This window comes from Prinia subflava, chromosome Z (assembly GCF_021018805.1).
Source record: "Prinia subflava isolate CZ2003 ecotype Zambia chromosome Z, Cam_Psub_1.2, whole genome shotgun sequence".
Taxonomy (NCBI): domain Eukaryota; kingdom Metazoa; phylum Chordata; class Aves; order Passeriformes; family Cisticolidae; genus Prinia; species Prinia subflava.
Genome location: NC_086283.1, coordinates 95,552,308 through 95,575,127, shown reverse-complemented (window position 1 = coordinate 95,575,127; position 22,820 = coordinate 95,552,308). Strand labels below are relative to the sequence as shown.

At 39.3% G+C, this 22,820-nt stretch overlaps 1 protein-coding gene across 3 annotated transcripts in view; it reads right to left on the bottom strand.

The window, feature by feature from the left end:
• Nucleotides 1–12,243: 12,243 nt before the first annotated feature.
• Nucleotides 12,244–22,820, bottom strand: part of PIK3R1 (phosphoinositide-3-kinase regulatory subunit 1) — a 60,523-nt gene continuing 49,946 nt past the window's right edge. For all 3 annotated transcript variants that reach the window (XM_063422137.1, XM_063422139.1, XM_063422140.1), the window contains 8 exons: nt 22,454–22,552; nt 22,147–22,327; nt 21,586–21,711; nt 20,475–20,617; nt 20,025–20,201; nt 19,863–19,931; nt 17,439–17,609; nt 12,244–16,987 (listed from right to left, as the gene is read on the bottom strand). In XM_063422137.1, coding sequence (XP_063278207.1) covers nt 16,798–16,987; nt 17,439–17,609; nt 19,863–19,931; nt 20,025–20,201; nt 20,475–20,617; nt 21,586–21,711; nt 22,147–22,327; nt 22,454–22,552 — 1,156 coding nt within the window. In that variant the 3' untranslated portion in view covers nt 12,244–16,797. The remainder of the gene's footprint in view (nt 16,988–17,438; nt 17,610–19,862; nt 19,932–20,024; nt 20,202–20,474; nt 20,618–21,585; nt 21,712–22,146; nt 22,328–22,453; nt 22,553–22,820) is intronic.

The window sequence follows — 22,820 nt, the reverse complement described above, 5'->3', positions numbered from 1 at the left end:
TCTCAAAAATCCCTCTCTTTATTGTCCTTCTTCCAGCTCCCTCTCTCACTTCCTTAAGTCTCCTTTCAAATCTTCTCCCTCGTCTGTCCTTCTTTTTCCTGACACAGTCCTTCAAAGCACTTGCTTTCACTTGCTTATACAGTCCAGCTTTCTCTGGAGGGTCCAGCTGGGGTTAAACATACAAAAATGGGGAAAGTCCAACCATCCACACCACCACAATAGTGTATGGAAGTAGAAGGAGATTCTATTTTACTGATACTTGTTCAAGTAATGAAGAATGACAAAGGAGACAAAGGGCAGGAGAGAATAAAAATGTAGAAATTCATCGGGTGGAAAGGCAGTGACTAGTCTATAATAATTTGGGGATTAATCCAGCGTGATTTTAGGGCTTTTGTTTTCTCTCCTTCCACTCCAAGACAAAACTTCCTCTTACAGCTAAACATAGGGAAATAATGAGAAAAAAATTCCTCATATTTATGCTTCTTGGTGAGTGTTTTCCAGAATGGAAAGGAGGAGGAAGCCATGTTTGAATGACTGCAAATTTAAAGGACTAGATTATCAGAAAAATATTTCTAATCAAGTAAATATTATGTTCATGCAGTATGAGTTCTGAATATATGGGTAGGCAAATATTAAATCTATTATAGTCCATTCCATATTGGATGGCAGCTAATGAACTCTTGGCTTCAACATTTTCAGATGGAGCAGTACCTTAATTCTTCTTCCCCTTCCTGTTAATGGGAAGAACAGCAGCTGGGAGGAACATTTGCTGTGGGCAGAGTGTAGACTGCATTAAGGATCAAACATTTAAGCAGAACATTTCAACAGGGATGCAGAACCCATTTAGATTTCAGCTGTGAGCATGTTCCATCTTGTTTAAAACTGAGCCTCTTAGAATGCCTCTGCAAAAGCTGGGAAATGTTAGAAATTAAGCTTGCGTTTACCCTTGAAGAGAAAGGTCGTAAGAATGAAATAAGAATATCACCTTGTTTATGTTAAGAAATACATGGTGTGATTTTTGTACATGTAGTTATGGTACTACACACTCTACAGTTTGAAAGTGAGTATCACAGACTCTTGCAGAAATGGCATTCCTACAGATTTTCCCAGAACTTTTGTTAAATCAGTCATGAGCTCCAGGAGACTTAGGAAGAAAAAAAAAAGGTAGTATTCTAAATGTGAACCAAAATTCTGGAAAAAAATACAAAGCACAACAAGACCTGACATTTCTGAATGTGGAACAATGTGATCATGGCAGGTGATGCTATAAAAGGTCTAACTCCCAAAGCCTTCAAATTTTGGCATCCAGGTTCAAATTATATCAATATCTTTTTATTATATACCTGATTTTTCCCTGTATAATGTCTTCTATGGTTTATCATTCTTTTAGTTCTACCTACAGCCTAAGGGTTTTACTGCCCTGTAGTTGTAGCAGCAGTTTTTTGTTCAGTTTTCCTGCTGTATTGGTCTGTAATGAATTTGTCTAATTACCTCAGTATTCACAGTTTCCCTGCTAAAGAATTCCACAGTTCATCTACATATTATTTGTATTTGTGTGTTTTAAATTAACCACCTGTTAACTTTGTTTGATGGCCTTTGACCTTGTGTTCTAAGAAGCAGTAACTAAATTTTCTCCGTTTGCCTTCTGTCTGGTCTTTCACAAATGGTTGTATCTGTCACACCTCCTCATCAGCCTCTTTTCTGAACTAAAGCACCCTAGTCGAGTTTATGTCCTCTTCCAGGGAAGCTATGCCACAACTTCGACCACATTTGTCATGTTATCTCTACATTTGCTAGCTTTTTCATCTGCTTTTCATCTGCTTTTCGTCATGACAGAGAAGACAACAACCATATGTATTCAAAGAGTCCCACTGTCTTTGAAAGAGCTGCGTTGTTTAACAGCTGATGAGCTGAGCCTCTCTGGGATGGGTATTGTATAAGGGCTTTCTCACAGGTTCAGGTTTGATAAGGAACATTAAAGCATGAATTCCACTGCCAGCCCAAGTAAAAAAAAGGTTCTGTATGGGTTTTCAGGCTGATTGTCCTCATGGTGCCAGGGGGGGCTCTAGCAGTGGCATTTACTTATTTACTTGTCCTAAGTGCCTGAATAAACACTTATAAAACACCTCACAATAAACCAAACAAAACCAACAAGCAAACAAACAAAACCAACCTAAACCCAAACAGCTTTTAGAAGCATTGCAATTTTAAAAGAGGAAATGTACCTCCCTTTGCCTTTGTGACTAATGAAAAACCACTTCCTCCCCACACCCCACCCCAGATATCTCCACAAAGAAACAGAGACAGAAAATGTTGAATCCTCCAAAATAAGGTAACCTCCAAGACAATATTTTCTCGCCATCCCCTGAAATTTGCTTTCATACTGTTTGCCCCATCGTGAGGGTGGGGCTCCTGATGACCAGGTGAGGCAAGCATCTGATTAGACTGTCAATTAGACTACCCAATCTCCCTCTCTCCCACTAGTTTGTTTTTTGGATAGGGAGATGAACATACAGAACTTGAAAAGACAAAATCCACCTTTCGTGAACAATCTATAAACAGAATTTATAATGCAGATTCAAAGGACAAAGAGATCAAGAAGCTTGGTCATCTGTAAGAACAGTCAAGCTCTCTAATTGGGAAAGACAAGTTCTCTTTTCCATTGCAAATATTATTCAGGTGCAGCAGGTGCAATCAGTCAGGCACAGAAGGGGAAAAGGTTTCTAAGACACCAGTACAAAAGCAGTCCACAGGAACCTGTGGCAGAAAAATTAAGTGAGAGAGATAATATATGTTATCTCACTTACAAAAGCAGTATCATCAGATCTAGATAAATTATTGAAAAAGTTGTCAAATAAATAGCCTAATGGATATGATCACCATTTTGCTCGTTTTGAACAAAAACCATTTTGCTTGATTTGAACAAGTGCTCCTCCAATAATCTGCAAAAGGGATTGTCTGAGTGAAGTTTTAATGTGACTTTTCTTCTGCTAAACTTTTTTAAATGAATACCCTTGATGCAGTTTTATCACTCATAATTTTTGCACTTTGATACAGCTCCTTTGGAAATGATAGGAGATAGTCTCCTTAACAGACTGTGCATGTTTTCAAGGCCAGAGGCCTGACCAGTGATTTTAGTTCAGCCACATTTAAAAATATTGGTAAAGAAAGCAGAAACCATTTAAAAGTCTTTTAGTGCAGCAGGTAGGCAGGGCTAATCAATTAAATTTAATACCAAAAATAGTGACCTGAATGTCAGCCAGATCTACCTATAGGGTAGATAATTCTGGGGAGACATTTTGTGCTGGGATGAGATGGAATCAGTGAACCTAAAGAGATTTTTGGCACACACAGCTCCATCATGTATATTTGTCCATTTCTAGTTCACACCAGTTTCCCTTGTGATTGGAGTAGTCTGGAGGGAAGGTGTCTGAAACAAATTGCAAAGGGTCTTTTCTAACTTTTCTACACTGAGTTTCCAATCAGTGTAATAGTTAGTTATGCTTTACAGTTAGTCTTTTATGCAGCTGTAAAAGATTCTAACACATTCATTGGCCTTTTTTTTTTTTTAATTGCTGTGTTCAAATGTTTGTGTTTCCAATCTAAAAGACTGGGTAGTACTGAGTTTTTCAGTACATCGAAACCCAACCAGAACACCTCTGATTTCTGAATGGTTAAGGTATGGTTATAAAAATACCAGTCCAGTCTGGTTTCTGTGTCATATTCAGAACTGGTTAGGTTTGGTTTCCTGTTCTGTTTTTAAGATAACATGTGTCCAAAGCAGAAGGTCTGTCATTTTCACAAGTGCATGTGATGGTTTTTCATGGTGAAAAAATCTCCAAGACTTTGATAGTTTGGCGTCCAAAGCCAGACTCACACTGCAGACAATTTAAGCCTTAAAATGTGAATATAAAAATAGTTCTGATCTAGATATCACTTCTTGAGCTATAATACTCAGTAAAAACCAAAGAACTCGAACTGCCTATGAGAAAAACACCACCACCTTTATAACTATACAATTATCCATCTCAGCCAAAGCCTGCCTATTTTTTCTGCTCTAGACATGCAGTAATCGTTGAAGCAGGGATGTGAATTCAATCTTCCCTGTTCTCTGCTGAGTGACACAAAAATAGTCAGGCGTTAAAAGCACTTTCCTTTATCCAAATGAATATTTTTATTTATTTATTTTGTTGGTGGAGTAAACCCACCAATGAATTGGAGCTATTTCTATAGTGTGCTGGAAATAGCATAAAGCATTCACCTAGAGCATCTTCTCTCTGACTTCAGCATCTGCTCACTGAAGACTCTCCTAGATCTCACATGCACTGACTACTAGGATGATCACTGTTGGCTAACTGGCTGTGTTAGATGGAAAATGAAGTCCTGCGTTTAGTTTAGAACCTTCATTTGTGTTAGACTTGGTTATCCTTGTGGATCCCATTCAACTCAGAATAGTCTGTGGTTCTGTGACCTGTAAGAGTTCTGTTGAAATCATAAACCTTGTGAGGATTTAATATGAAATAAATTAGTTTTAAAATAAGAATTTCCCTTGAAGAATGATTCTTGATCAACTCTAATATGTGCATACTGAGCCTTTCCTTCCTAGTCTCTTTCAAGATTCATGACTAAATTATTTTCCAGGAAAGGATGGAGAATGATGACATCTTGTTGCTGAGTGTGTCATTCATATGACACAGGAATATAACCTTGGATTATCAAATACATCAGGTCTAACAAATACACCGATAACTTTGAATTGATAAGGATGTTGGGCTGGAAAACTTTATCCTCAATTATCTGCAGAGCAAAATTAAAAAAATAGATAAACCCAGGGTTTTAGAAGACAGTGTGGACACCTAGTCATATTTTTGTGCCTTAACCCTTCTGCTTGCATTCAAAAAGATCCACCAGTAATATAATTCACTGAAAATGGGTAGCTCAGGAAAACAATGGAAGAAAACTTGTTTTTTCATGTCTTGTGGTCCTCCTCTTGCAGTGGGAGTTAGTTCTCAAAGCTCCCGAGCTAGATTTGCATCAGAAGCTTTAGAGGTGAAAATGTAGATAAACTTCAGATGTGAATTATGTGCTAGGACTCTGAAGATGTCAGTTCAAAGAAGAAAACATATATGTTGAATTGGGCATGGTCACACACTAGTCAAGGGCTACATATGTATTACCAGATGGTAGAGCAATTTCTTTGAGTTTCTGGATCAAGTATGTTTCTCACATGCATTCTGATTTCATATTAGGGCATAAGTCAGCCACCACCTTCTCTCACAGCTCTACTGCCAGAGAAAACAACTCAGGTGCATGTGTGGGAGTAGCTTTGGCTGGTTTCCCAATCAGCAGCCAGAACACTAAAATTTGAGAGCAGTCAGAAAGACCACAGCCCTTGTTTTTTGACTGGAGATAAATATATTAGATCTGATCTAGCAATCATAAATATTGTCTTGGTTTGAAAGACAGGTGTATGCCAGGGAATGTGGGAAACCTCCCTTGGAATGGAGAATACGACAACCTTCCCTCCAAATTATTGTAAATTTGAAACTAAGGGGCTTTCAGGCAAAGATACAGGAAAAGGAGTATCAGTTCTTTACTAGTATGTGTGTGTATAACAAGGCAAACAAACACCAATGAACAAAGCCCCAGAAAAGCCAATTAAACCCCAACGAGCAGTCTGTTCCCTGCAGTTTGGTCCATTTCCCCTGGGTGCAGTTCCGCTCACAGCCTGCAGGGGCGCTGCTGGCTCCCGGCCGGGCGGGCGGGTGCGGTGATTCCCCCAAGGCTGCAGGGGGCGCTGTGGGGCGGGCTCAGGGAGCACCAGAAATGGTGGCTCAGCCCAGACAGGGAGGGATGGAAAAAAGGTTTTCTTTATAAATTCCCAGGGGCAGCCGATCCCAGTGCTCCTCTGGATAGTGAAATGAGTTGTAGCAGGGACCTCAGAGCAGCAGCTGGAATGGCAGGAATGAGGACAGTCCTGTAGCAGTAGATGAGATATAGCAGAAACTGCGCAGCTGCAGCTGGAACCGCAGGAGGTCTCAGCAGGCACAGGGTATGGGGCTCCAGTATAGTGGAAAAAAATCCCAGAGCAGGGGCAGAGGAGCAGTGGGGCTGGGCAGCAGCAGCCCGGCTCCTGAACACTGCAGGGAGAGGCCCCCTCAGAGGGGGAAAGGGGCTGGGGGTTCTGGGGTGTCCCCTGAGGCCCCCTCAGAGGGGGAAAGGGGCTGGGGGTTCTGGGGTGTCCCCTGAGGCACCCCAGCAGATGGCGAAGGGCCCCCTGTCTAATAAGGTCCCGGTACGATGGCTGCTCTTAGGAGCAGAGCTCCGCTCACCGTAGAAGGCAGCAGGAGACAGAACCCCCCAGTAGTGTCAAATTCTTCCATGACCGCAGCCTCTTTTCCCTCTGAATGCTGAGGGAGCAAGACAGAGCTAGGAGCTGTGCCCAGCCCCTTCCCTCAGCCCCAGTCCTGTGGTCTCTCTGTCCTTCCCAGGAGAATGTCCCTCAGCTACCATAGTAAAGCCAACTGCACTCCTCCCCCTTCTCCACAGTTACTTCTTTTCTTTCTCTTTTCTCCTTTTTTTTCCCTTTTCTTTCTCTTAAGTAGCAATTGTTATTGTTTTTTGCCAACAAAATGGTAGAAAATGCCCTAAGAGAAAGAAAACAAAAAAGAAAAAATTCTAACCTGCAACAAATGTGTACAATAGGGATGGGATCTTTCAAGCTGCACAAATGTCTGCTCTGGAAAACCCCTGCAGAAATGTGCTTCACTTGAGCAGCATGGTTACTTCTTTGCTGAGGCATTGACATAGGTTTGTTTGGCCTCTCCAGAGGCTTTTCCTCAATTTTATACCAATTTCAAAGGACACTTGAGTTTCAGAAATTTGGGAAGAGTGGCATTTTAAATGGAATATTCGTTGGCATAGCCTGGCTAGGAAGCTGAACACATTTTTCATTAGTTAGCTTGTCTTCAGACCTGAGGCCATGTTATTGGATGTATTCCACCAAGAAATGTTGGGTGAGCCTTAGGTCATGGATGTCACAGTCATTGTGTCTCCAACAGAGACATGCTGAAGGGAGCATGTGCGTACACATTGGTATAGTGAAAATAAGGGAGGACTTGCTCATGTAATTGCCACAGCTAACCGCCTTCCCCAGAAAAAGGAGCTCTCCTCAACCATCTTAATAGAGGATGTGCTCTTTGGTTTGTGACACCAAAATGAAAATTCTTACTATCAAGACTTTAATAGCATTCCTTTTCTTTCCCTGTCTGCTCCCATACTCTAGAAATAAATGGCTGTTTGGAGCCAGGATTACTCAGGCCTTGCCTCACACAGCTGTCAGAAGGGTACACAGGCAAATTGTGTCTGGTCTCTGACCACGCCCTGCTGGAAGCACATCTGGCCCAGCCAGATAAGAGGCAATTTTTCCACTGGAGAACCGTAGACAAGACCTAGCTCATCTGTGCCTGCCAAGATTACAGTGTTAGTTTGACAGACCATGACAAGATTTCAATTTTAGTAACACTGTTATTGGTAATGAAGATCAAGACATTTTGAACTATCATGTCATTTAATTGTATTTGTACACAGGTGACCATTTTTTTTCTTTTTCTTTTTTTTTTTTTCCTTTAAATCAGTTTGCTCTCTCATTCTGTCTGAAATACTCACAGCCCTGCAGGAGAGAGACTGTACACATTCACTCACAAACTAGGTCAGTCTGTGTTCACCTAGGAGCAATATGCTTTTGTCCAGAAATCTACAGTGCCTACCGTAAAGAGGTGGAATGCTGTGAACCCAATATGAGGATTTTACTCACATATCCTGAGGAATCTTGGTGCTCAAGGTTTTGTCAATCCCTGCTTTCTTGTTTACATTGCTCTTATCAGTAGAGCAACAGGTTGTTTGCATAGCAGCTTCTCTTCTTTCATCTCAAGTCTTCTGAAGCTTCACCCCAAATTGTTCCTGCCTTTGACCTGACACTGGATCTGCTCTTGCTACTGAAGCTATTCAAGGCCTTATCTTTGATTTCATTGCACGGGGAAACTGCCCAGGCTGTCTGAGGGCTCTTCCCTGTAGAACATTCTGCACTGAAAGGTTTGGTTTAACTGGAGTAAGTATGCACACGCTCATGTACCCAAAAAGCACCATGGGACCTGCCACCTTCTTGAATTTTTCATGTAGTAGATGCCTGGGGGATTTCACACAGTTCTCCTGCCCTGAGGTAGAACTCATTCCGACTGGGAGGTAATTTGACTGAAGTCCTTCCTATCTTAGTTTTACTATCACAATGCCCCACCCTGTGGTCTTGGCTATGAACCAGCTGGAAGGAAAGAAAGTCAAGTTCCCTAAATTTCCTCTGGATAAGAAAAGAAATGTAGATGTGGTGACTAACAAACTGCTCTTATTTGGAAAAAACAGCAGCATCTTCTTCATCCATATCTTTTCAGTGACCACATGGCTGGCAAGAGACCAAATTACTCTTCAGAAGACAGGTCTATAGCCCTCACAAAGACAGGATGTTGGGAGGTGCTGATAAGCCAGGTCTGAGACAGTGCCAGGTTTTTCCCTGAAGCAGTCAGAGAAGGCGGTAGTATCATGGCATTACTGCTTATCTGGGTTCCTCTGTGTGGAGTCCAGCATTACATCTCCAAGGAAGGTATGGGCCAGCATCTTTTTGAACCTGTCACCCTTGCAATTATAATGAGAAAACCCTAGTTCTATAAACCCAATTGAAATTCCAGACCCAAACGAATTGTCCTTTGTCATTATGCTCAAGAGCAGAAGACATTGCAGCTGGTACTGGAAAGATTAAAACTGAACTCCTATCAGCAAGGAAGAGATTGAGTTCATCTAACCTTAGCCACATTGAAGGTGCACATCTAGCAAAAGCCATTTGCCTGGGCTCTCCTTCCAGTCAATGGAACAATTCCACAGAGTGATTCACTGCATCCTAAGAATAGTGCCTGAGGTAGGTGGGGTGAATCACTCTGGGGAATTGCCTGGCTTTCTCTGAAGAGGGTTTTGCCAGAGAGCTTTGATGACAAGCCTTTCTGTATGTGCTTAAAATTAGATGAGATGAATCCCACCACTAAATGTTCAAACTCACTGTCTTTCTGAAAAAAGAAAGAGCTGCAAATTGCATGAGAATGCAAACAGCTGATGCTTAAAGTGACAGCCTTTTCCCAAGCCCAGTCCTGCATGGATTTCACAGGGAAAGTGGAAGGCAACTGGACATTGCAGTCTGGGTGAGAGGTGCTTTCTCAGTCTGCAGAGAGAGGTGCGAAGCTGCTCCTCAGCAGCTCCCTGGTCTGGCTCCAGTTCTGACACCTGCTGATTTGCATTCCTCTCATATTTCCAGATCGTGCTCTCTGAGGTCTCTACTCCCATTCAGCCACACAACAAACAAGATGTTAAGAGCTGCTGTCCTTTCTAGATGGGTAAAGCTTACTGCTCATTGCCCTGAGTGCATGAGGGCCCATGGAAGCTGTGAACCACTGCCGTGGGTACTAGGCAGACAGGGGTAATGGATGATCTTGTCACACAAACAAGACACACAATTCCCTGTGGAACTGACTCCAGACATTGACTCTCAGTGTGTTTATTTCACCTAACACCCCATGGATGGGTGTTGAAGGACTTCCGCCAGTTCCAACAAGAAAAAAAGATGAGTCCCGCAATTTTTGATTTATACAAAGCACAAGATGTCGGGGGAGGGGGGGAAGCAAACCATGTAGAAAACAAACATTTATAGAGGATGAAATGCTCTCAGGTATGATTTAATTATCTTTCTTCTCAGGCTATGGTCTTCTAATGAATTAGGAATACCAAACACATGACAGTGAAATCATCATCTGCATTAACTATACTCATGTCCAGTTTTGTCAATATTTTTTGTTCAAAGACCTTAGAATGGTAGGCTTTAGATCCTTTTGTTTGCTTGCTGTTAAATTTTATTCCTGTCAATATTTGCACATTTAAATCAGTAGCCCTAAATGCCTCAATTTTTAGCATGCAAAGCTAATTTCTTCATAGAGGACAGAATGGCACAAGTGGTGTCCTTGCAATGCCATTCTGGCAGAAAACGAGTCCTGGAATAGCCATGGGTAAAACCCTGCTTTTTCAAAGAAGGGCATTTCTGGTTATCTAATAGCTCGATCAGAGGTCAAAAGGCTTGTCCCTGCAAAGATTATCCAAAGTTTAAATAGTGGCCAATCAATTAACATCTGTTTATCTAGAAGGTCCCAACAGAATATCTCTTTTTGGTGGTCTATGCATTTGAGGCCATAGGTCCTCCAAGGGATTAAAAGACACCAGAACCACACAGTGCTCCCACAGTTCCTGCTTTTTGCTGTACCAGAGGCAGTAGGCAAGGCCTGATGCCTCTTGCACAGCTTATGTCTGTCTGGAAGCACGTACGTGTCTGTCTGGAACCTTAACTCTTGCACAGCCTACGTCTGTCTGACCTCCCTCCCCCACAAACCATCCTGCAGGGAAAGCAAAACCACTTATTAAAACTTATTTTTAGTCTTCTTTCCAGTCAGGGATACTGGCAAGTCCCTGCTGCTTGCTGTTTCCTTAGCTTGCACCCTCTAAATGAGGGAATGGGGCCCCTGTGGTAAATGTTAGGTGTATCCTAATGGCAATCATCTCAACAGAGTCCCCATATGGACAAGAGGGGCTCTTCCCCCCTGATGGCTGGGAGGGCCATTATGGGCACTGAGAGGTGGCCCAGGGCTTCAGAACTGCCCTCCTTGCCCCTGCCCTTCTGTGCCCAGGGAGAACCTCTTGGTCAGTGTATGGAAATGGCTATAGGGAGTTTCAAAACTTTCCCTCCCCTTTTTGGCTTCACAGCTCAGATAAAGGGATTTATGTGAAGCTACTCGCACACAACTTTGCACGAGTCAAGCAACTTTGGGAGAAAAAATCCCAAGCCATGAGCATTCCCAAGCCTTTAAAAATATCACATTCACTTGTATCTGCACAAAGACAGATTTAAGCAGTTTTCCCTATGGTTCTGTGACCCTCAAAGTTTAGCAAGAAAGCAGAGAGGGAAAGTGGGGGAGTGTTTGTCTACAGACAGTAATAATAGAATGGCATTTTTGCAAGCCACTCTTCTAGTCTGCCAAGAGTTATTTCTGTACAATGTATGATACTGACAAGAAATCTTAGATTTTTAAAAATCACAGATTTTTCTGGATTATGATCTATCAGTCTTAATTTCTCTCCAATAGATGATGACAGATGACAGGATTCATCATCGAGCTCACCTTATTTTTCAATGATGATGCTGTGGCTGCAGAGGCCTTTATGGTGCCCAACATCAGTTTAGGAGGCAGGAGCAAGATAAACTTAGTGTCAGTATAAAGGAATCAGCCTTCTGAGGAAAACTTCAGCAGATGCAAGCACTGGAGATCAAGCCCCACTTGCTATTAAGCAGGCTAAAAATACAGCAATAGCCCTCAATCTAAGTTTCTTGTAAGAATCTCTAAGGGCCAGTGACAATGTTGTGGTTGTTAAAAATTGTTCAAGTCTGAGCTGAATATGTCAGTCTAGGGTATTTCCACCTCAGTGTGAGCAATATGTAAGCAAATCTTAGAATGGAAACCTTGTACAGAATGGGAATGGGAATCTCTTTCTTCTTCCAGAGTAGCTGGCTCACTTTCCTGGAGGACCTCTCTTGGGACAAGTTAGGAATAAGCTCAAAGAAGTCAGATACCATATACCAATAGTGAAGGGAAGCAACCAATATATTCACAATTGGCCTTACCCAATCCCCTCCCCCCCATACTTTCCCCCTCTTCTTCAGTCTTATGCTGGTTTTCACAATTATATGCAGACATGATCTGGTAAATGACTTTTAGCTGCAAAAGCTGACAGGCTGGCTTCATGGAAATCAGCGACAAAGCTCACACTCTTTTCAGAAGAGCCATAACTTTATCTGCACTGCAAAAGGCAGATCACAGATCATAAGTATTGCACTGTTTTTGCAATAGTATGAGATAAGGAAAACTGTCATTTTGTCACTGTTTGACATGAGATTATTTTGGAGCTACTGAACTACCTCATTCAGTTCAAGACACAAAATGGCTGTGAGTCACCTGAAATTATTTGCTCCCTAGTTCCTCTAATAATAAGAGCATTTGGGTATCATTTTCAAAGAAGTCCACATAGAGACGGGAAGAGGTAGGCAAGGATGCTGGTAAATAGACATCACAGTCCTTATTGAAGCCTCAACAACCGAACTGCAGTTTCAAAACAACCTTTATTCTGCTTGAAGACTTATTACAATTTTTAAAGCAACTCAAAAACAAGACACAGCTCCATCAACTCTACAGCTTGAACAAAATTTTAAGGAGGCATGTTTTCACTGTTGCCTTGTAAAGGCAATTTACAATCTGCTTTACTATCCACCTCCTCAACGACAATTTTAAAACAAAGTAATCTTAATGTTTAAAAGACATGTAACAGAACAGAGCTTTATTTTCAAAAAACAAGAATTAAAAAAAAAAAATAGCAGCATCTTGGGCAGCTAATGCAATCTCATCAGGACAAGCACACTGGAATCTTACCAACTCCTACAGTTTAGTCTCAACTGCAGTAAACAGAACATGATTCTACATAAAATGTTGCACTTTGTAACCTTGTCCCATGGGAGGCATTATGCTTTGAGCTGCCCATTTCTAAAGTGACCCTGAAAAAAACAGTATCAGGATTCACTTTCCCAACTTAATACCATGCATAGCAAAAGCACTGTGTGAAAATCGGCAGTTTTCCCCATTAGAAGCATCTGAATGTTTTCCCAAGCATTATTATTTCATTGCCAATTACAAGACAAAGCCATTTTTTCACTACAGAACAGTTGACACCAAATAGAAAATCTGAAGATTTGGTTTTACAGATTGCTTGACAAGATAACGTAACCATAGAGACAAGCTTTTTTTTTTTTTTTTTCTTTTCTTTTTTAGAAACTATTCAACAACACAGAAACTCAGTTTTCTAACTGGAAACATGCTGCACCCACAAAGGTCTAGTGTGCATGTGTGCGTCTTTAAACAAAGTTAATGATATCACTTATTAAATTCATCAAAATGATCATGTTCTGTGGAAATGCATCTGTATTGGGAACTGTTCATACATAAACACAGCAAGTGTGTAAGAGTATGCACAGATAAGCATCCCCAACCTGCAAATCCATATTTCACCTTAAGTAAATCAGAAACTCTTAATTTTGCTTGTGAGTTTTGGTTCTCTTTGCTATGTCTTATGCCTTTCAAAGGCCTCGTGAAAGAGATGCTGCAGTGCAGCATAATTCAGGGATTTAAAATAAAACAAAAAGCTCCACAAACCAAAAAAAAAAAAAAAGGAACAGAATAAAGCCCATCCATGAATTATATTAGATGAAAAAAACTCTGCATCAATAGAAATACAGAAAAACACTGTGTTTCTTTAGTTATATCCCCATGCTTTTTTTTTTTTTTTTTCTGTATATAGTAGTCTGAGATCAAATCAAAACTGGAGTGAACAATATGGTACATTAAAGACAAACAACTCTGCAGTGAATAGGGCCTTTGGCAGGTCTTAGCTCTGTGCATTAAGGAGGGAGAGAAATGCAGAGGCCACACAATATGTAAGTACCAAAGAAAACCCACTCATGCCAATTTGAGGGCGTAAATGATCCCTGCAAATTGCACAGACCCTGTGTAGGCAGAACATCCCCTTAAGAAGCCCTAAGCACTCATCCTTACAACATAGTGCTTATTTCTCATTGTTGCTTGTGCAAGAAAAGCAAGTGTCAAATCTGCACACACACTATTTTTTTTTCTGCTACAGCCACACACAAAGAGAAGTTGCACAGCACACAGGAACGAATTATATTCCATACTGGGCTGGGCATGCTAAGGATACGGCCCACTGACATAGCAGGGGTTTTCTTAATATGAGGAAAATTAGATCCAAATGCTTTACTATGATAAAATGTCTTGACAAATGCTACGTGAAACATCAATTCAGATTACATATATTTTGCCTACAGAGAAAAAAAAATACAATTTTACTCTTAAAATATTTAACATTCAGAAATTAATATATGTCCGAAGAATATCTTGGATTGCTACAAGTGTTAAACTGCTTTATATTGAACTAATCTGTAACTTCAAGCCCAGTAGCATAACTGGCATGCTAGAGTACTTGTTGGTGTTTTCTGTAGTATAAACCAGTTACTAATATAACAGATTCACATGGTCCTACAGGCCTGAAAAAAGTGTGGAATGAGGAAGGGAAGGCATGAAGACTAAACTTCTATTCAAGAAAAATATTCAGAATAATTTTCTAAATGATGACTATCATGAAACAATATTTGTTGAATCTTGTTTCCTGATATAAATTCTAGTAAGAAAATACAACTATAGGAAAGCAAAGACAACCCACCAAAAAAACCCAAACATAAAAAAAAAAAAACCAAAAAAACAAAACAAAACAAAAAAAAAAACACAAACCAAAAACAAACCCCAAAAACAAAAACAAACCCCAAAAAAACCAAACCCAAAAAAACCCAACAACAAAACCAACCAACAAACAAACAAACAACCCCCAAAAAACAGACACAAAGTCAAAATGAAATCAAAATCCTTACAGCCTGAAGTAACAATGTAAAAATGAAAAGATAATACAAAGGTTATTGGAAACTGGCAAATTTCTTATTATTATTTCCAATAGCTTATAAAGCATTGCATAATTTGAAATAAAACACAAGGTTCTCTAAGCAGAGCTATTATGAGAGAACTCCATGGGTCTCACTCTTTTGATTGTGTGTGCAACTCTCTTCAATAGTACTGGATCTTATCTTTTGCATCTTGGGGGAAGAATAATTTCATATGTTCACTTAGTCAAATCTATTCCAAAATTTCTCTCAATTTCATTACTTTATTGATTTGCAATGTATGAATTTCCTCAGTGGTCAGGACAATAAATAACCATTGCAAACCATTGACAGTGAACTATCCCAGGATTATGGGTAACTCTGTTTTAGTGAGATTTATGTATTTGTTTCCTTTAACTAAAACATGATTTTGTAAGTCTCTGGTGCCCTGAAATTATGGAATTGTTCACTTTGATACTGCCTCAGCCTACAGACTTTTGAAAATACATATCATAGCCTAATCATTTTCAAAAAAGACATTTTCCAGTCTTAATTAGTTTTCCACTGTATGCAAATATACTCGGTAGAGGTGGAAGCTTTTTTTTTTCCACAATACTAATACAAAAAACAAACCTAGGCAATGGATTAGAGAAACTTCCTTCATGTGAAATGAAAATACCTTTACAGGCTGACAGAAATTCTGTCATAGGAGGTCAAGAAGTCATTTATTTACTGTGAAGGTGGACTCATTCTGAGATCCAAACTATCTACACTCTACACTGCAGTAGCAAAATATCCCCATTTTTTTTTCTGCAGTCATTATCAAAGAAGGATACACTATTTTTCTTGTCTTCCATATACAAAGACAATCATGACAGAAGTTCAAAATGCTTCAAGAAGCAAATGTAGCATGGTACCGTATTCTAAAGATAAATCTGAAACAGTATTGTTGGACTCAGTGATATTTTGTAATGTTCATATATTTTTTATTGAATTAAGCAGCTTTGAAGCTTATCAGGCACTGCCCAACAAAATATTTAGTAAAAAAAAAAAAATTACGAACTTTTTAAACTTTGAGCTAGTAGCTCAATATTCTATACAACGAAAATTGTAAAATATTTCATAGTTTAAGTTCTCAAGCCAACTCTTGCTGGCTTCCTGTACATTTTAAACAAAACAAAATAAAAGCAAAAATAAAAGCAAACAAAAAACAAACTAGAAAATTATTAACAAAAAATAATCACCAGGAAAAATATCCTTAGGCAAAAAAAATTTAAAAAAAGAAGACAAAAAACCAAGAGAAACAAGCCTAATCTGTAGATATGCTTGAGAGAAGACTATAGCCTAAAGAAAATTTAGTATTGCATAGCATAGTCTAAAAATTCAGCTTTCAGCAAACAGAAAAGGAAAAAAACGAAAGAGTTTGGTATTGACAGTTTCCATCAATGATGTTAGTCATCCAGTACTATGTACATTATAATACACTATATGCCATTGAAAATCCCATTTTCTTCAGTCTTAAATATATTCTTAAAACAGGATTTTTAATCATCTAAACAAAACACTTCCTGGCACTTCACTACTACAGTTACTCTGAACAACATACTGTAACTGATGTCCTTTTAAAGTGTCCCTTAGAAATGAAAGTGCCACTCTGCTACATGTCATTCACCAGAAACCAAAACAGAACCACAATGCTGTACGTCTGGATCCACTGAGTGCAGCAACACCATTCCAAGTCAGATCGTGACCACAAAATTCCAATAACTGAATGGCACAGACCTCTTATACCTTGTGTCTGGATAATCCAATGTTCTAGCTGGTAAAGCTTCAGAAGTGGTCGTAAACAAGCACCATGCTTAAAGGCCTCTATGTCCCTGCAGGGAGATCAGGTTTGGATTTTTCTCTTGTGTTTTTCTTTTTACAATTATTAAAAAAAAAAAAAAGCACTTCAGATTACAAACATACATTCACAGCACAACACTGTGATCTCTCCCACTGCAGTTGTGAAGGAAATCTCTAGTTCCATCTGAAGACAGATAGCTTTGATACTGCAAATTCTTGAGTAAAGCTGAAAGGAGCCTTTTCTCTCCAGAGGCCTCAATGTTGCCAAATAATTTCTTTAAAAAAACAACAAACAACCCAGAGTATTAAGATCTTCATCGCCTCTGCTGTGCATATACTGGGTAGGCTAGTGTGACATTGAGAGAGTCATTGTGCTGCACAAGTGACGTGTGTTGGTAATGTAGCACCAGTTCTTTGAGCGAGTTGTACAAGTTATATGGCTCTGCAAATCCATACCCAGTAGGTGTTTTGTTTATCACACAGTGCTTTACTTCGCCATCCACCCTAAAAAAAAACCAAACAAAAACAACTGGGTTTTAGTTTGTGAGTACAGTAAAATTAAGACAGAAAATCAGGTATTAGAAATACATCTTAAGATGCTAGTCAGTACATAGAATTCCTCTGTCCTGTGGTGGGATAATGGTAGAAAATTATGTTTAGTCCAAATTTGTGAATAGCTTAGGGAGGCAGGAGATAGGCAGGACTTAGCATGCTGCACAGAAAGGACTGCACACATGTTTTGGTTTCCCTTTGGAGTGAGGCTCCTCTGCGGGAGTGGCAGAGGTTGGAGCTGTGTAGGAAATGGAGCAGCAATAAGGATGGCCTCAGGACTCCTGGACCTGCTTTTAAATGTGAAGGTCCAAGAGGAATTATGCATATGCAAGTGTCTGTTAGCCCCCAGCTGAAGGTAGCCCCTTGCACGTTGGTTGTATAATTCACAGGTTAGGGTACATACACAACAGAGCAGGCATAGCAGCCTTGTTTGCTGCTCTCTCGAACAAGGAATGTCCCATCTCGTTTTCCCCGAAGCAGATTTTCAGCTTGGCTTCTATTGATATTTCCCACATTCCATGTTCTCTCATCATGATGGGGCAAGTCCTCATCATCTTCTACCATAGAGTATTGGCTGTCAAAAAGAAAAAATGTGTTTGTGAAACACAGAACAAAATCCACTAATTAAGCAGTCTTTATTCCATGTTACACTGGTTAGCAGGCTGCCTCCTTGGTAAAATCAGGGATTTAAACCAAATAATACCGCACCATTTAAACAACTGGATAAAAGTAAAATATAATCTCTGTTTCCCATTTCTTTGAAAAACACTCATACAAATTTTAGGAAGAACATAAAACTGCCATTGCTCACTGTTTTGGTAAATAGCAAGCCCAACAAAATCAGTACCCTCTGAGTCAGCTTCATTTCCAAAGACCAGAACACTTGGTCAGCAGTGAAAAATTATGCAATGTATCAACTACAGCTGCTGCTTGGAGAACCTCTGAGCAGTTGTACAGGGAGACAGATTAATTATTTATAGGAGAATGGCTTTGTGAAAAGGTGCAATACTGGAGTGCTTTCGCTCTCTGTCTCTCCTTATAAGCAGATTATGAAAATAGCATGCAATACGTGCTTCTCTGCTAAATCAGCCACCAACTATAAGGCTGATTCAGAGTTACAGAGAACCCTCTGAGCTAAAGCCCACCATGAAAAAAGAAGTATCTGGTTCATATGTATGGATATCACTTTGGAATTCTGCAGTTCCAGAGCTTCCCAGTCCCACTACAGCCTGATAGGCCCTGCCTCTTCTGCTCAGTTTGCAATAAGTCTGTGTTAGGCTAATGCATTTATTCTCTCTGTAATAGGCTTTTAATTGGTTTTTCTTGGTCTAAGAAAAGATGACTTCTCACTCATCCATGGTTCTGGCTTTCTGAAGATTCTCAAAGTAGTCTACAGAAATCAGCAATTGTACATAGTTCTATCTGAAACAAAAGAACCTTTCTCTTTATGAAAAATAGAATTCTATCTCCAGGTCCCTAGTCCCATCACTCTTTTGACCTGCATGACATTTACATACATTCAGTAGTGACTCTGTTTTCAACCAGCATTTAGACAATGCAATTCTTGTTTTTCATCCTGTTTATTATATTGGGGGATTTTTTTCTGCAATACAACTTCAGAAGAAAAGCTATATTCTAAAAGTTTAATTTTTCAGCAGTTATTAGACTTGGCAGCAAGGAGTATCAGAGTGAGAGAAAATGAGGATTTTCTTTAACTAGTTTCACTTACTATTTTGATGCCACACTAAACCCACAGAGTGTTCTTTGTCTACTATTTAAAAGATAGGAACACTAGTGGGAACAGGTGACTACATATTTTACATCTCCTCTTTGAGTTAAGACTGAGAAAACAACATGGCTTTAAAATGTGTATGTCTTTTTTATCTCCAGCTTCTACCACACTGATAAGCAGAATTTCCAGGATAACAGTAGGAGACTCAATAAACCAAGCCAAATTAAAATAGATGTGGACAAGGCCAGAATGCAAGGCAGAATGCACTGAAGTCATTGTCAGTCTGCTGCTTTCATTGTATATTCAACCAGGCAGCATAAAAGGGATGCACAAGAAACCACATAGGCAAAAAATGTTGATACAAATACTACTGAGACAATTTTGATTTTTCTATTTGTTCATTTCTCACTGTTACTGGGCTTCAGATATTATTTTGTGTCTTGCTTTTGTTCAAATCTACTCTATGTTTACACAACCCAAGCACTTTTTGCCTTTTTCCCAGGAATAAAATGAAATGTATTCATCCGCTTAACCTCTGTCAGAACCTACAGCAAACGAAACTGTTTGAAATGACAGAATACTACCCTGCCATTTTCCAGGGGAAAAAAAAATAGATCACAGAACCAGAGGATACTCCTCAGCACATGCAAATTTATTATTTACAACAGCAATATGACCCAGTCATGTGGGTACCCCTGTACTGGATAACGTCATGGTACCCACAGTTCAGATTTGGAAAAAGCCCACTCATGCCTAAGAGACCTTCTAAACAATTTATCCATCTGTATGACATCCCTCTAAGGCACTAACACCTAATTTTGCTGGTAAGAAAAAAGACATGGGTTACATTTCAGTGTTCTGTTACAGTAACTTGATTATGCACTTCCCTGAAAAAAGGAGGAGAGTAGAGGGTGAGACAGCATCCTTTCTAATACTTGCATTATGTAGGCTGTCACATCTTAACAGTGTGCATTGTTACTGAAGACCTAGGCTTGAGATTTCCTCTGTGTGGTCCAAGAATTAAATATGCTTTATCTCACTTTTGTATTTAGGTGATTTGAAACACCAGAGATATCTAAATCCTCCAATACTTACTCTTCTGCATTTTCATTTCCAAGCCATTCATTTAGCTTCTTTTGCCGAACGCCTTTTTGAGTCAGCCACCTGGAGAATAATTGCAAATGAAATCAATTTTTAGTCACAAAAGTTGGACACCATTAAAAAACCAAACAAATTATGTTAATTCATGATGCTCACATCAAGTACTGATCTCTTGTCTTCCTCAGCTGTATGAGGTCAGGCTTAATGCTGTTCATACGCTTGTCTATCTCTCTATATTCAGCTGCTTGCTTTTTTAAGTCTTCTTCCAATCTCCGCCTGCTGTCCACAATTTCACTTATCCGAGACTTCAGTTTTTCATAGTTGTGCATGATTCTAGAGGGAACAATGTAGTAGGTTACACTTTGATTTCCTATTCATAACTTTATGATCTGCTATTTAGAGGTGTAGACACCTAAGAGAATAGATTATTTCTAGAGATGTAGTTATACATTTTGCCAGTTCACATCTACCCTATTTGAAGTTTCTTTGCTTACAACTGAACAATTTCAGACTTGTCATCTTGGTTCAGTTTTAGGCAGACCTATACTTGACATTGTTTGTTTTATCAAAAATCATACAATTTGATATGCAAAATCAAGTACTGACCTTTGTATTTCTTTATCATTTCCTTCCCGTTTAAATTTTTCAATGTATTCCTTACTGTATCGTTCTTGTGTTTGGCACTGCTCTTCAAATATTTTTATTGTTTCATTAAATGCCTCAATGGCTGTTCTTTTCATTTGGATTTCCTGAAAATAAAATAATTGTTATTACAGTTGTTATCAGATAAAGGGGAAGATTTATTGGCTTGTTTCACAGAAACAATTCAGTATATTGTAAAAGAATATCCTTCCAATATCCCTTTACCAAAATGTATTCTCTCTGCTGAGCCTCATGGTGTAGAGACAACCAAAGGCTACCATGATAAGATTTCCATGATGAGGTTTAACAAGCAGTAGATCTGCTAAAAAAAGAATCAGTTACAATCTTTGCTTTCTATAAATAAATTTATGCTTGGAACCTTACGGCAGTGCACTTCGCCCTTTGAACGAACCTCAGTCCTTAGAGGCACACCTGGCTTTCTGAAATAAAGGTGGCCTTGACAGGTCTCAGGAGGTTATCTAGTTTACCCTCCTGCCTCTCCATACCTAGTTGGTAGCCAAGTCTTAGGTCATTAGTTCAAGTTGGCAGCAATTCTACAGTTTTCTTTAATTCTTTTTAGGCGTATTTCTCACACACTTTAATAAACAGTCTTGATTCTGGGGCTGTAAAACTGGACTAATTCAGTGGCACTTCAAGGTATGGCTAATAATTGATTATTAGAGGCAGCTTTTCATTCCTGCACTTTGTCTACACACGTCATCTTTTACCATGCATAGGTAAACCAGACCCTTCAAGAACTCATAATAAAATGCAATGCTTCCCTGCAAATGTGCCTTGAAAACCATAACTCAGCTTGATGAGGTCAGTATGCAGAAGGGGTGGTAAATCAAGACAGTTATGTGCTTGCTTTGGATGGAGCTGTCAGACTTGGGCAGAGGGCAGCTCAGTTTACAGGTGGTGGCTGTTCAAACATGAGTAAGCAATTGCACTATTCTGAGCAAGCATATCAGGGCAATGCAGTGGTGGTGGAAGAGGGGAGTAGGAAAATGACAGTAGGAATTCACACTAATTCTACAGAGTCCTCCATTCTCCCTTTCGTTCAAATCTAGCTCACCTGAGATGTTCTTGTGTAGTCTTCATAGAGTCTGTCGTATTCTCTGCTTTTTTCTTGGAACTGGGTATTATATTCATGTAATTTCTTTCCTACTGCTTCAATGCTATCCTCTTTTACAACTTGATCCTGGAATGATGAGCAGAAAGAAAGATATTCTGTAAGGAGATAATAATATTGCACAGCTTTTCTGGATAAAACTGCTTAAAAATGCTTAGACAATTACATGGAAATGTGATTCCTCTTTCACCAATATGGAGATACAATAAATGCATTATATGCAAATGAGAAATTAATGACAAACAGGAATTCTGCACTGCAAGTGTTTAGCTTTATGCTGAAAATTACATATTTAACCATTGAGTGGGATAATTATTAATATGTTTGTTTCACAACAGTGTATCTGCAGTATTTAAAGTTTTAAATATTTACATGCAAAGCATGCAGTTTGATACCCGCTTGATTTTTTCAAACACTGACAGAGCTGAAGTTCTTAATGTTCTGCAAGTTCTGTGATAATTTCTCTGTATTTAAGTGAAACACAAAGAAAATAAACTAAATTACCTGCTGGTACTTAGATACTGGATAGAGTAATTTTACATCCAGTTTAGGATTGTACTGGGCTAGAGATTCATTCCGGTAGTGGTTTATTAGCTCGACCACAGAGTTGAACGTTAATGGGTCAGAAAAGCCGTATTTCCCATCTCGGTGAAAAATCTTGATTAATTTGTTATTTCCTCCTTTCCTGCAAATAAAGTATATGGAAAAGTTAGGCATGCTTCAAGTACTATTTCCTAAATAACACTCTGCACTAAGTGCAGCTATTGCATTTTCCAATCAAGCATTACAGACCCAGTGTAACCAGTCTTACCTCAGTGTCAGTGTGTAGTCCCCATGCATTTTGGTTGAAGCATCTCGTACCAAAAAAGTACCATCAGCTGTGTCTCGAAGCTTCTCATTTACTTCTTCCCTAAAATGAAAGCAAAAGTAACCAGTCATTTCAATTAGTTCTCACACACTTATTCCTCCACAGTGCTCTAAATTAAAATTCAAATGTTTTGAAATAAGTGTGTTTTAGAAGCCTTCTATGTCTCCATATTAATACAGCTATGTAATACCTTATTTGAAATTGTTAGAGAGCAAGTGGGATAAAAAATGGCATACTCTGTTCTCTCACTACTGGACAAAATTATTATTCATGCAAAGCTCTTTATGCTTGTTCATACAAGCCTTTGCAA